The 15,052-nt window shown below is 35.5% G+C and overlaps 1 protein-coding gene across 4 annotated transcripts in view; it reads right to left on the bottom strand.

Annotated features, from left to right (window-relative positions):
* The window catches only part of BCKDHB (branched chain keto acid dehydrogenase E1 subunit beta), a 219,614-nt gene that overhangs the window by 137,146 nt on the left and 67,416 nt on the right, over window positions 1-15,052 (bottom strand). For all 4 annotated transcript variants that reach the window (XR_006202685.1, XM_042939231.1, XM_042939229.1 and 1 more), the window contains exons 7-8: window positions 2,517-2,614; window positions 341-451 (exon numbers count right to left, since the gene is read on the bottom strand). Coding sequence is in view for 3 of the 4 variants with exons in the window: in XM_042939231.1 (XP_042795165.1) it covers window positions 341-451; window positions 2,517-2,614 (209 nt within the window). In the remaining variant the exon portion in view is untranslated. The remainder of the gene's footprint in view (window positions 1-340; window positions 452-2,516; window positions 2,615-15,052) is intronic.

Genomic DNA, 15,052 nt, shown 5'->3' with positions numbered 1-15,052 from the left:
TATATTAAACAATGCTTATCAAATCCTAAGTAGTTCAAGTGATAAATAGTTAAAAACACAGGTGACTTTCAACATACTTGAAATGCTCCTATTTGCACTACTCCAGTTTTGTAATATTTTAAACAGAGAACTATGGAAGGGAAAAACTGTCAAGTGATTGGTTTCCTTGAGCATTAAACTGATTATACACCACATGCTTCTGTCATGGTGTAAATTTTTAAAGTTTTCAATCAGGTGAAAGTGCTCATGAAGCTCAAAATTTCAAAACAACTCTGCAAACTGCCAGTAAATATTCCCCAAGAGTTTAAAGAAATGACACCCTATCAAACTGTATTCATACCTTGCAAACTGTATCCATGTCCCAAGGTAGTATGGTCTTCAGATCAATGACTTCACAAGACACTCCAAGCTTTTCTTGAGCCATGGAAGCCACCTCTCGCATGACATGAACCTGAAATAAAAACAGCAGAGAATAACTAGAGATTGAGACCTGAAAAACTAACTGAATTCTGATATCATTAATAGAAACAGTGTTTAAAGTCAGAGAAACTGATTTTCATGAAGAATTAAACATCTTAGACATGTTGAACCCCATATTCTACCAAAATAATCAAACACAGATGTCTAGAAAACAGTTGGAAAGATGTTCTCAAAGAAAAGGAGAGCAGTCATTGATAGAGACATTGATTCTAAAGATATCAGCATACAGAAGGTAAAGTCACAGGAGTAGGTTGAGTTTCTAGAGAGGGCATGAGGAAGGAGAAGTAAAGAGCAGATTGTGGAACCCTGTAGATGACCAACATTTAAGGGGAAAATGGAGAAGAAGGAGCTCACTTTAAAAAAAGAAAGAAAGAAAGAAAGAAAGAAAGAAAGAAAGAAAGAAAGAAAGAAAGAAAACAACAACAACAACAGCAAAAAACACGAAGAAAACTCAGGAGACAATATCTCCCAGAAACTAAAGAAGAAAGTGTTTCATAAAAACAGCAGCCAGTATCATACACCATAGCAATATGGGATAAGGGTTGGATTTAATCATTAGAAAATTAGGAATGTTAGCAGAAATAATTGTAGTAAATTAGTGGGAACAGAACTCATAGGTGCAAGAACATAAGGAAGTTAAGGAATTAAATATAGGTAGTAGAAAATGGTTGTTCAAGTTTAGTGATAAAAGAAAGGAGGAGATGTACTGGTATTTAAGGGAAAAGCAGGGTAGAGAAAAGGTATTTTTTAGATAGAGAAGAAATACACACCTTTTTTAAATTTTTTGCAATGTTTACTTATTTTTGAGACAGAGAGAGACAGAGCACAAGCAGGGGAAGGGCAGAAAGAGAGGGAGACACAGAATCCAAAGCAGGCTCCAGGTTCCGAGCTGTCAGCACAGAGCCCGATGCGGGGGCTTGAACTCATGAACTGTGAGATCATGACCTGAGCCGAAGCTGGACACTTAACCGACTGAGCCACCCAGGCGCCCCTAAGAAATATACACCTTGTTAATAAAAGGGACGTGGAAAGAAGAAACTGAAGATGCAAAAGAGAGAAGGGACTAGCTGGTAAGTTACAGACCTGGAGAAGGTAAAAGAGAATATAATCTGAAAGATTTGTAGAGGTAGGTATAAAAACCAGACACCTCTTCTTTTGAGTACAAAGAGAAAGAAGAAAGGAGTGGCAGCAGACATGGAAGGTATGAGGAAAAAGCAAGTTATAGGACATAGTATCCAATACACTAACTTCCCTATTACAAAGAGAGGCAAGGATGCATGCTGCGTGAAAGGGATACAGATACAAGATTTTCCCACTGGAGGTAAGAAACCAGGAGGACTGGCTCTCCAAGCCAAACATCGAGTGGAGAGGAGAGTAGGAGGTTGTGGTATTATAAATGATTTCTATTATTTTCGTTATTTAACGTTGCACCAAATTTTCTAAAAATAAGTATTTCCTTTACACAGAAGAAAGAAAAATGGACCATTTCTTTAAAAGAAGGAGAGAGAAAAGTCAAAGATAGAAGTCTATGGCCAGAGGAGCAAAGAGTCCCGAGTTTCAAAGTCTGGAGGCAGGGCAGCATGACAAGCACTGGGAAAATGGAGACAGATCAGAATTGAGGCTCGCTGGAACAGAGGAAGGTATAGAACTCGGACGCTGGATCACTAGATGTCCCACGTGGCCAGCTACATAATCACATGAGATGGCAGCAGATGTGATGAAAAAGACACCAGGTCAAGTGCAGAAGCCAGAGTGAGTGATGTATAATATGTGCCTCAAAAGAAACAGTTTTGAATGAATCCATTTGCATAAACTCAACAGATTTTAATGGCTTTACCACATTCATATATATTTTAATATAACTGAATAGGCACCTCACTTTCAACCAGAAATCAATACCAAATACAGATGTAGCACAAGCAAGACTAAAATTTGAGACAGAAGAAAAACACTTTAAATTTTTATAGTATCAGGATTAAAAATGAGAGCTTCCAAGCACAATATGGACATTATTGGTTCTTATAAATGTTACTGACCTGAGTGCCCCAGGCAACTAGAGTAACATCACTCCCTTCCTGTATGACTTCAGCCTGGGACAGGGGGATGTGGTATGGTTCTACAGGAACCTGTTCAACTGAATATGTAATGGGGGAAAAAAATAAAAAGTTATTTTTTTTTCATGTGGCATTTGTGCTTAAGAGAATATAAGAATTTCATTGTGGCAAAGCTTTATTTTACTCTTCCCCCAAATTCCCTAAGTTATTTAAAACAGAAATAGCATTTATTATATGGCTCCATGACATCACTACACATATGAAAAAGTACAATGTAAATGTATAAAATATATCAGCTATCCTGTAACAGAAGAAGGACTTTGGATAAAAACTAATCAAGTCTTACTTAAAGTTAGGGCTTTTGTCAACAATGTGTCAATATATGTGTCAACTGTAATAAATATGCCATACTAATAGGAGACGTTAATAATACAGAAAACTGCATGTGGTGTATATGGGAACTCTCCTGTACTATCTCCATACCTTTTCTGTAAATCTAAAACCATGCTAAAAAAAATTTTAACATGTCTGCTAAAACTTGATCAGACTGAAATAAGTTCTCAGACAAGTTTTCTATCAAGAAGCAAATTTATGGAGGTTTGAAAAATGAAACATACATAGTAGGGCCAAATATTTAAGCATATTTTATTTTTGCGCCTTACATCTATGAACACTTCATCCACTATGGCAGCCGACAACACCCTAATTTTCAGAGCTGAATCCTGTAGATCTCGAAGAGATATGCTAAAGCAGCTCTACCGGGCTAAAGGAAGCATAAGCCACTGGTATCCCAGAGAAAACTATTTCATGATTATTTCTGCCCAACCAAACACAAGCAATATAGAGTTGACTGAATTCCAGAGGAAATCATGAGGTGAATTTTTAAATGAAATTGAGTAGGAAGTTGATGGAATTGCCCCATTAGGCTAGGAAGCCCTCTTAAATTCCATGTGAGAGCAGTGAAACAGCAGAAGTGGTGGGGAAAAATAGTTCCCTTTTGTTGGCTTTCCCCATAATCTTTTATCATTGTTGTTTTAATCTTTTTTTTTTTTAAATTCAAAGAACAAAGAAGAGTAAAAAAAAAAAAAAAGGTTCCCTCTGAGCCCCAGTTAGTTCTTCCAACTCCACTGCCCAGAAGTAATCAATACCAACAACTTTCTGGGTGTCTGCAGGGACAGCTTTCATTCTTTCTGTCATCCACGCTTCTTAATCCTCTTCCTAAATTGGGGAAATGCCCCATCTGATGAGGCAAGGCACTTTGTCCACTACAGAAGTAAGGTCCACATATGCACTTTCCCAGCTTCCCTTGCAGCTAGGGCACAACATGTGGGCTCTGCCAATCAAAGGCAGACTCTGAAATGGAAGCTGATGAAATGGAAGCAAGTACCCAGAACTCATCCTAGAGTATGGGTAACAGTGGAGGCAGATCCAGCATTCAGATTCAGTGGTATCAATATTCAAGACTGCAGTTCCACATCCACCAATAGGTGCCGGGGCATCTTTGCAAAACCAGTTATGCGGTGGAATTTTGGGTATTGCTTTAGACATATGGCCTCTAAGCCTGGCTCTTAGGCACTGCAAAGATATCTCAGCTATCCATTATCCTTCAATAAATCTTTTCTGCTTTTATATTGGCCAGAGTTGATCTCAGCTTGAAAGTGAAGAACCATGACTGATTCAGTGTCTTTTCAGATATTTATAATAGTCAAGTATGCACACTTATCAACACATGTGAATCTTTTTTTCCACATATAGAATCACATTGTACACCCTGTTCAGAAGTCTTCTATCATCTCACTATTTTTTCACATGGCAACATATCTTGGCCATGTTTTCATGTCAAAAATATAGATTTTACTTATAAATGATTTTTTAAAAACTACCAAATTTAGGGGCTCTGTGCTGACAGCTCAGGGCCTGGATCCTGCTTCAGATTCTGTGTCTCCACCTGTCTCTGCCCCTCCCCCACTTGTGCTCTGTCTCTCGCTGTCTATCAAAAATAAATAAATGTAAAAATAAATAAATAAATAAATAAATAAATACTATCAAATTTAATGGTACTATTCTCAGTGATATGGAAAGTTTTTTCTTTTCTTTTTTTTATATTTCCAATCCAATAACATTTCTATAATCAATGCCAGAGAAAGAAATGAATATTTTTAAAATCACCAATACATTTAAACTATACACTAAAATCCACAAAACTACTCAAAGCAGATGACAAGTAAGCTAACTAACAAACATGAGACACAAGCTGTGTTAGAAAACTCATAAGCAGGGACGCCTGGATGGCTCAGTTGGTTAAGCATCTAACTTTGGCTCACAGTTCGTGAGTTCAAGCCCCTGCATGGGGCTCTGTGCTGACAGCTCAGAGCCTGGAGCCTGCTTCAGATTCTGTGTCTACCCCTCTCTCTGCCTCTCCCCTGCTCATGCTCTGTCCATCTCTCTCAAAAATAAATAAGCGTTAAAAATTTTTTTTAAACTCATAAGAATTAAAAGCATTTCTTTAAAAGTTCTTGTGTAGCACACAAATTATGTTGAGCCAGACACTTCCATCCACACCAGGAGTAAGCAAGTCAATTTTTATAAACAATATTTTACTGGAGTACAGCCACATCCATTCATTTATATATTATCTATGGTTGTTTTTAACCTACAACAGCAGAATTGAGTAGTTACAAAAGATAGCATGGCCTATTGGCTAAAATTCTTACTACCTCTTCCTTTATAGAAAAAGTTTGCCAACCTCAATTCTAAACAGTGCTTTCAGAGGTTAATTCCAGCCCATTTATTGACAGCTTAAATCCAGTATTTGATGGACAGATGAACCAACAGATATATGGCTGGATAAAGGAACACACAGAAGGAAGACAAACATTCAACTGGAGTAGTATATTCTACTTAGCAGTTCTCAGTTGCTAAACCAAAGTGATGGTAGTTTGCTGATGATATCCAGCAAACCTGTGAAAGGTAGCACCATAGGCTCTTTGTCATCATCAAGTCGTCTTTCCTAGGGCAGCAAGATCTGCATACCAATAGACAAGGCTTGAAGCCAGTACACACACCGTCTTTTCAGTGAGTCAGTGGCTGTCATTCAAGAGTCCCGTCTTTCCCGCCTTTTATATCAGTTGCCAGCTGATTAGCAAATCCCTGGAACGCACAATTCTAATGGCTGGCACACTAAAAGAAGTGGGTTAGCATCTTGGCCCACTTCCTCTGAGAAATTGCCAGTGAGTGACTAACTGCTTCACTGTATTAAATAAATTACCCAGCATAATAAGACCTCATTACTTTAACACTTAATTAAGGAATGAGATGGCAAACAAGGCATTGTTCTCCATCAACAAAATCGTGCAGGGAATTATATTCAAGAAGAGTCTCATATTAATAACAACCAAAAAATCTACTAGAGTCACATAAATTTAATCCTGAGAGCCGGAGAATAAGAATACAATTTTAATATGTTTGTTTATTTAAACGTGGCACACAGGTCACTTAGAGGGTAAGCCGCAACTCACAAGTACCTTAGCTACCCCAATGTAAAAGATACTTACTCCAAGAGAAGCTTATTATTACAAATAAGCATTCTTGCATTCCTATTCCATGACTATGTGATTTTTGAAAGAGAACAGGTAAGAGGAGTTACAGCAGAAAACTTCAAGAACTGAAGAGCCCCTATACAGTCATATTACAGAATCCTGTTTTCATAGCAGTGGGACCAAATGAGACCATTCCATTTCACCAAATGCTGATTACATTCAAATCGTAGCACTAATGAATATTCCAGACAAACCCTTCAATATCAGATATATATTAACACAAATGTGTGACCCAGAAAAATAAGAACTCTAAAACCAAAATTAAAAAATGCAATTTTTTGCTCAAATATCAGATTTTTAAAACATACATTGTAAATTCCATATATATGTTTCCTTTGTAATTGCAAATGCACTTACAGTCACATTACATATATACTTACAGATTCATGGCATGAATTAGCTCATGCCCGCCCTAATTTTTTTCCTCATCCTCCTACTTTTTTCCTTCTAATTTTCTTGTAATTTGTTTTGTCATCTTAAACACATTTTTAAAATAAGGCTGTATATAAATGTATATACTATGTATTATATATTTTTATTCATTTAATAGTTATTGTATAGCCAATATATACAGGTATCACACAGCGTACTGGAATATGAAATTAAAAGAGGCAGTCCCTGTCTTTGACAAGCACATACTCAACTGGGAGGTATGAAGATGGGAAGACACAATCAGCAAACAAAAACAAGAGACAGTGGTAGGGATAAATTGCCCTAGGAATACAGAGGGAAGCAACAACCTGGTTATAAGAATCAAGGAAGCGGTACCACCATGGAGGGCACAATTGACAGGGGTCTTGGAGATGATGAGAAAATACAGAGGGAATTCTATGTAGAAAGCAAAGATGTGTACAAAGAAATGGAGGTGTGAAGTTGTGTGTGTGTGTGCATCTACAAACACCAGTCAACATACATTTATGTGCTGTTTCAGGTAAAGGGGAAAGCTTTAAATTATATACCAAAGTCCCCAGGAAAACCTTTTCAGTTCCTTCTGGCTTCATATATTAATAACACATGCAGAAAGTGTCTGCAAGAAATAATAACTCACTCTTAATGATGCAAGTTTCCCTGTGAGGCACAATATTACCATTACAGAGATAATAGGGTCATTTCTCTGCCCTGGCACTAATCTGCAGTAATGCTAGTTTCCTCACAAATGTGAAAGTCGGTAGGGCTTTATTCATGTTGCATTATACATGATGCAGTGATAAAACATAAATGTTCTTCTTAAAAAGAAACAGAGTATATTTCTAAAATGTTACTTCAATGCTGCCTGATTACTAACAACATATTGGAAATCTTCATACCTGAGAAAGTCTACCGAATTTGTCAGAATTTACAGTCTAATGGGAGAGGGTGGGAAAATTCACCCAACCAAGAACCCAATTGCCAACCCTGTCTGTGCATCTAACTAAATTGGTGATCTCTTAGAAAGCATTGTAGCACTTTTATGCCCCAGTATCCCATCTGTTAACTGTGGAAAGCAGCATTTGTCTGTCGACCGTGTCATAAGGACAGAATGAGGACATATTCAGTTAATCACTGTGGTCATCCTTTCAGTTCTTAGGAAGAAGACAGTTTTACATTTGAAATAATTCAATCTCATTGTTATAGTCATTAAAACTATAAATTTTTCATTCTAGGAACGGTTATTCTTACTACTATTATCATTTGCTGTATAAAACTGATATTTAACCATCAACCAGTATCTCTGTATTATAATTATTATTTTTCCAAATAATCTTTCAGGTGAGGCTACTTATGATCACACTTTTAACAGTTTTCACTTCCATACCAACAACTCCTCCTAACACTGATGTTAAAGATAAGAAAATATATGAACAAGAAATCTAAGTGAATTTTTTTGGTATAATTGTAGTAATTATAGTAATTACTATAGTAATTATCGTAATTGTAGTAATTACTTTTAAATTATTCCCCAATTTTCCTATCATCTCTTCACCTCAAAATACTGAAAATCTAAAGATTAACAGTCTATATGAGTAAGACCAAATCAATATACTGTTACCAATATTATTTGTCAATATGAGCTGTCCTTATAATAGTTGTTATAATATTACTATCTAATTAAAAGACAAAATTAACTTTTAATAAAAAATAATTAAGTACTAAACTTTTCATACTATTTTAACCGGTGGTGATTATTGGGAACATGTGTGGACAGCATAGACTGACACAGTAAGTCTCAATATCAAGGGAATAAGCCAGAGAAGTCTCTTAGAAGGGACAGTGATTGAAGATCACAGCCACATGATAACATAGGTCTTCACACCATGAGCATGTCAAGGTCTTATGGAGAACTAGAGTAAAAGGATTGCAAAAAAGTGAGAAAGCAGATGAACTAGAGCAAATAGAGAAAACCACAAAAAAAGATCCTGAAGAATGAATATAATCAGATGCACAAAAGCAAAAGGTTGGCATTCTAAGCAGTAGGGTAGTATATACAAATAACAGAAAAGTCAAAACAAGCAAGCTGAGAACACCATCATGTGTTATCACAACGTGATACTCTGAGAAGGGCACAGCATCACTTCAGGGGTATCCTTGCCCAAATATCTACATAACCTGAACTTAATCATGAAGAAACATCAGACATACTGATTGAAGGACATTCTACCAAATGTGAAGATCATAACAGACAAAAAAGACAAAAGAATGGTCTATCCCAAAACAAAGGAGACTAAGGAGACAACAATAAGTGGAGACTCTGGAGACGCCTGGGTGGCTCAGTCCCTTAAGCACCTGACTTTGACTCAGGTCACGTGATCTCACAAATAGTTAGATCTGTGCTGTGAGTGAGTTTAGAGCTGCACTGACAGTGCAGAGCCTGCTTTAGATTCTGGGGCTCAATCCTACAACAGTGAGATCATGACCTGAGCCAAAACCAAGAGTCATACACTCAACCAACTGAGCTGCCCAGGCACCCCGAAAACATAATCTTAATAAATTATTGCTGGGGTGCCTGGGTGGCTCAGATGTTTAAGCATCCCACTGGATTTTGGCTCAGGTCATGATCTCGTGGTTCGTGAGTCTGAGCCCCATGTTGGGCTCTGCACTGCCAGGGCAGAACCTGCTTAGGATTCTCTCTCTTCCTCTCTCTCCCCCTCCCCAACTCGTGCTTGCTCTCTTTCTCAAAATAAATAAATAAACACTTTAAATAAATAAATAAATAAATAAATAAATAAATGTTATTTTCCCTGAAACCAATCAAGATTTAAATCTAGATTTCTCATTGACCTCTAGCAATTCACCCTCATTTTCTCAAATTAAATTTTTAGACATTAAGTGGGCCTTATATTCAATAAAGCAAATATTCTTTAAACTCTCCACATACATATCACCCTTTGTTGGTCTCTGTGTGTTGTGCTGTGTGTCACTCCTTCATATCTTTCTTTTTCTTTCATATAAATCCCCTCATATCAAATTATGGATTAAAACTACCTAATTATGAAGGACTCCAGGCATACTTACACAGCCAGAAACTATGATTTGTAGTCTAGTGGCTTAAGTCAAATATCATTTACTTAATAGTCACTTCATAATCCCGAGTTATATTCAATGCTAGAGATAAAAAAGATAAATTAGGTAGAATCCATAAATTCAAATACAACACTGACGGATGCTAAAAAGTATTGATAAAATTAATACATATTTCAAGTTATTAAAAAACTTTTTCCAGCTGCAATTTTTATAAGCCTGACCACTTTATTTCTATCTGTGAAAAGTATGTGAAAATTACTAAATATAACCCTAGTGGTCTTAAAAATTTAGTGCTTACTATCTAACTTGTAAGTATAAGTAATTTATACATCTTTAACTTTTTGTTCAATGCACACTCACATACATTAAACATGAAAACTCCTAAAGAGCTTTTTGTGTGCCTTGTATTCCTAATTTAAAATTCTTTAGATCAGCTATGAAAATATCAACTAAAAACACCCCATCTGCTAATCAACAGTTCAGTTTTGGCTTGTTAATATTACTGTCTGTATGCTATGTCATTGACAACTATGTTCACATGGTGAGGTTTAACTGGAAATTTTATATTTTAACTTTCTTCATAAAGAACACTGTTTATCACACGTAAGTCCATATTTTACTTTTAGACATCTGCCTTTGCACACATTTTGAGAAACATATTAAGAACTGTCTATAATCAAAAGTAGAAGACTGGTTTGATTTAACATGATACAATGCACATCCAACTAGCTAGCATATGTCGTAAATAATCCTAAATAATCTGTAAGAGTCCCTGAAGGATTAAAAATGTCCTAGAGTGGCCATGATATGACTGCCGACCCAGAGATTATTCTTCCCCACCTTCTTGCGAAAACTGAATTGCCCAACCAACAGATCCTAAACCACAAGATCAATCTCTCCCTCTTCACAAAACCATTTTGGACCAGCTATTCCTGAAACTGGCTGAACGTTGGCTGGCCTCTCCTCCTAAAGCTCTCTGAAATCTTTACCTTTCTCTCTCTCCTTAATTCAAACACTCTGAGTTGTGCTCATGGCTCAACAGGCTGCATAAAGTTTATGCTTAAGATCGTTAATATTAAAATAAGTCATTGGAGATTTTTAAATAATACAGAAACATCTTTTAGTACATGACATTTATCAAGTATTAATTATCAGATAAGCATGATAAATAATTTACATGCATTAATATATTTAATCAAATGATACTAGGAAAGAAAAGTTTTATACTACTAAGTTTAAAAATCCAAGGAATAAATACATTATACAAAGATATAAATGACCAACATTTACTCAAGAATAAGTAGTAGTCCAACAACCATAAAAGATACTCAAAAGAAAGTCAAAGATGTGTCCCCAAACTCGCAAGAACCAGATAGTTTTACAAGCAAATTATATTAAACCTTATAGAACAGATCATTCCTAGTTATTCAGTCCAGTCTGGAGCACAGAAAAAGCAAGCATGTCAGTTCATCCTGTAAGACTGGAACAACTTTGATTCTGAAACCAGACTTGGGTAACTTCTGATTCTGAATGAATGATGAACTATAGACCAATTTGACACATAAATATATGCTTATATTCATACATGTAAATAGAGAAAACTATGGTCCAATTTTACATATGAACATAAAGCTCTTTTTAAAAAATCTTCAATTGAATCCAGCAATATGCTGAAAGAGCAATGCGTTGATAAAGTAGAATTTATCCCAGGAATACAAGAATTGAAACATCAGAAAATAGGTTAATGAAATATACCCTCATCAAGAGATCAAAGAAGAGAAACCAGATAATCATCTCATCAGATATCTAGAAAGAATTTGGTAAAATTCAACACCGTGGAGAGGCACCTAGATGGCCTTGTCGGTAGAACATCCAATTCTTGATTTTCGCTCAGGGCTCGGGAGATTGAGTCCCATGTAGGGCTCTGCACTGTCAGCATGGAGCCTGCTTGGGATTCTCTCTCTCCCTCTCTGCCTCTATTATTAGCTATAGAAGATAAGGTTTTCCACCTAGAAAGTCTAAGATACTTAACTAAAATATTACCAGGGAATTGGGAATGGTCTCCAAATGGAATACTAACCTACAAAATCAATACCTTTTCTATATACCAGTAATAAAAACCTATTGGAAATATGTAATGGAAAAAAATATCCCAACCATACAGGCAAAAAAGACCCTAAGCATCTCAAAATAACTCTAACAACAAAGGTGTCAAACCTAATTACAATATCTACACAATTTATCAGTGGACACAAAAGTTAGAATAAATAGAGATAACGTGTTCTTGGAAAAGAAGAATCATTACACTGAAGATGCAAAAAGAAGAAATAGAATGCTTTAATGTTTTCTGCTTACTTAAACAAAGACTTTAAAACTAAAAATATAATTAAAAGACTAAAAACTAAAACTATAATTTAGAAATAACAGGTTAAACGCTGCTCTCAATGACATCTAGTCTGTGGGCACAGATACTATGATGACATTTCCAAGAGGGTAACAAACTGTTGAGACCAGTTATTTCAAGATGAACTTCTAACAAAGAAGACTAACATTTTTCATGATGACAGAATACAGAAAAAAGATGTCTTAAAAAAATACAAGAACAAGCAAAATTCTGATATACAAGAGAATAAAAATGCAAGACTTTTATTCTTAGTATTCTCAAGTTAAATGTCCTAGCAAACATTTCCAGCTTTCATTCTTAGCTTTCAGGCCATAAACAGGTAAACTGTTTGTCTCCCCACAGGACCTGTGTCAATATACGTTATCCTTCTAGTTTTTCCACTGCATTTAGAGACGTGCAGTGTCTGGCTTTAATCATTTATTACTCAGGGCTTAATCAATGAATATATGAGACTTTTCAAAGACAAGAATGGAATTAAGAAACATAGGTTTTATAATTTAAACAATAAAGAACATAGGCTTGTAATTTCTTCCTTCTATGCATGCGCATGTGTGTGTGTTTGTGTGTATAAAACATATATGCATATAAATAAAAGAGATGTTTACTTCAACATGGTTTAGAATAAGCACAATTTACAAATAACTCAAAGTTCCATAATAGGAGAAAGAATAAAATTCCTTTGAGTGTGCTATAATTTATGAACTAAAAATCAGCTAAATCATTGAAATTGTATACATTGAAATATATCCAAAATAAATTACCATATTGGTAAGTAAAGCAAATTACAGAATAGTTATAATATGTTATTTTTATTATATGTTTATATATGCTCTATACATTCACAGATTTGTATAAATGTAAACACATGGAAAAAGACTCAAAAAGTAAGTTACAGAACAATGTCTATAGTATGATCTTAGATAACTGTTTATATGTAAATGTGTTCTATAAATTCACATATGCATGCAAATAAAAATGTACACAAAAATGTCTGAGAAAAGCTGTTGGGGGTAGGGAAAAGGAACTTTCACTTTCTGTTGATGCTTGAAATTTTTACAGAAGACATTAATTTTATAACTTGCATTTCTAATAAGCTCCCAGGATGCTTATGCTGCTGACCCAAGGATCAACTCTAGAGAACATCCATATAAAGATTTTGATGGCTAGCTTTTTTCCTCGCCTACTCTCTTCTGCAGAGAAGTTCTGTAGCTGTGAAAGAACTTGTGTTTTTCTGTTTACTGAGCCCCTAGAGGTCAAGAAAAGATTCAGAGTTCAAGTCCTTGAAATGGCACATAATCAATCACTGGGAAACTTCTGAAAAACTTTTGAGCCCCATTCCTCATCAGGGTCTTTCATAATCTCTTCTAGGGCCCAGGCCAAAAAAAAAAAATTCTCAAGCTCTTTCTCTTAGCTGGAATCCTGTCACATTAAACATTTCCCTTACGAATCTTGGTTTCAAAATTTGCAGCAAAATGAATATTACTTTTCCAAGTTTCTTATTCATTCCATTCATTAAATATGTACTGAAAAAATCTGCATTCGTTGATTGGCTTGAACAGTTGGTTGGCCTTACAAGTATAATACCTATAGAGTATCCACAGTAATCAGCAATCAAAGAGTTATTCAGTGTGATGCCATCAGTGTTTTCCTATCCACCTCAAGACTTTAAATTCTTATGCTATTTTTAATTCCATAATGAGATATAGATCACAACAGAATTCCTAAAAACTGAAAAGATTCCATTTAAAATATGTTTACCTTAAGAGCACTGGAACTCTGAAACATTTCCAGTGAAAGTATAAAATGACATGACCACTTTGAAAAACTCTTCAGTAGATTCTTACAAAGTTAAATCTACATCTACCTTGTGACACATCAATTTCATTCCTGGTGTATTACCCAATACACCAGGGTGTCTGGGTATACTCATACCCATGAGTATGACTCATTTACATGAGCCCTCAAAACGTGTAACTTATCTCTGGGGACAGAATCAGCAACTGGCTAAGTTTGCTGCAAAGAGAATAGATTGGCAAGGAAGAGGCAGAAGGAGCTTCCTAGAGTAATGAAACTTTTCTAGATTTTGTTTTCACAATCTTTACCTGGATTTCTAAGAGTGTCAAAAAATCTACCAAACTGAACACTTAATATCTGTGTACTTTATTGTATGCAAATCATATCACGATAAAAAATGTTAGGCCTAACTATTCAAGAAAAAGAAATATTTGCCAAAGCAATGTCCTTTGAATTCAAAATAAAATATACCTCTTTGCCATTTGCTTAAGATCAGGTTTAAAAAAGTAAAGCTGGTAACTGGGTCTTTGTCATTTGCTTACAGTTAGGTTTAAAAATATATACTTTAGGGGCGCCTGGGTGGCTCAGTCGGTTGAGCGTCCAACTTCGGCTCAGGTCATGGTCTCACAGTTCGTGAGTTTGAGCCCCATGTTGGGCTCTGTGCTGACAACTCAGAGCCTGGAGCCTGCTTCACATTCTGTGTCTCCCTCTCTTTCTGCCCCTTCCCTGCTCATGCTGTGACTCTCTCTGTCTCAAAAATAAACATTAAAAAAATAAATAAATAAAAAATAAAAAAAATAAAAATATATACTTTAGACAGAATAGTTTGATATTTAAAATTTCCATTATAGCTTATAAGTAATTTCCATTATAGCTGACAGATGAGTGTTTACAGGATTATGATTTTGAACTTAAGGAAATGTAACTGAACATCTCAGTTTGCCTTAGACAGTCATTCCAGTGTTGACCTGATGTCACAGCATTAACAGTGCCCCTTTCACTACCAAATGTATTCTGATTTAGATAAAGACCTATAAAGACACTTTAGCTGGAAAGATATTAGATATTATTTGGCACAATGCGCTCATTCACTTTTCCATTCAACCTACATTTACTAGGCATCTACTCTGTACCTAAATAAGTCCCTATATTCTTACTAACATTTCACATTGCTTCTTTGTTTCCACAATCAAAACATAAAACAGCTAGATGGATTTTCC

This window comes from Panthera leo, chromosome B2 (assembly GCF_018350215.1).
Source record: "Panthera leo isolate Ple1 chromosome B2, P.leo_Ple1_pat1.1, whole genome shotgun sequence".
NCBI classification, from domain to species: Eukaryota; Metazoa; Chordata; class Mammalia; order Carnivora; family Felidae; genus Panthera; species Panthera leo.
This window is presented reverse-complemented; position numbering and strand designations above follow the sequence as displayed.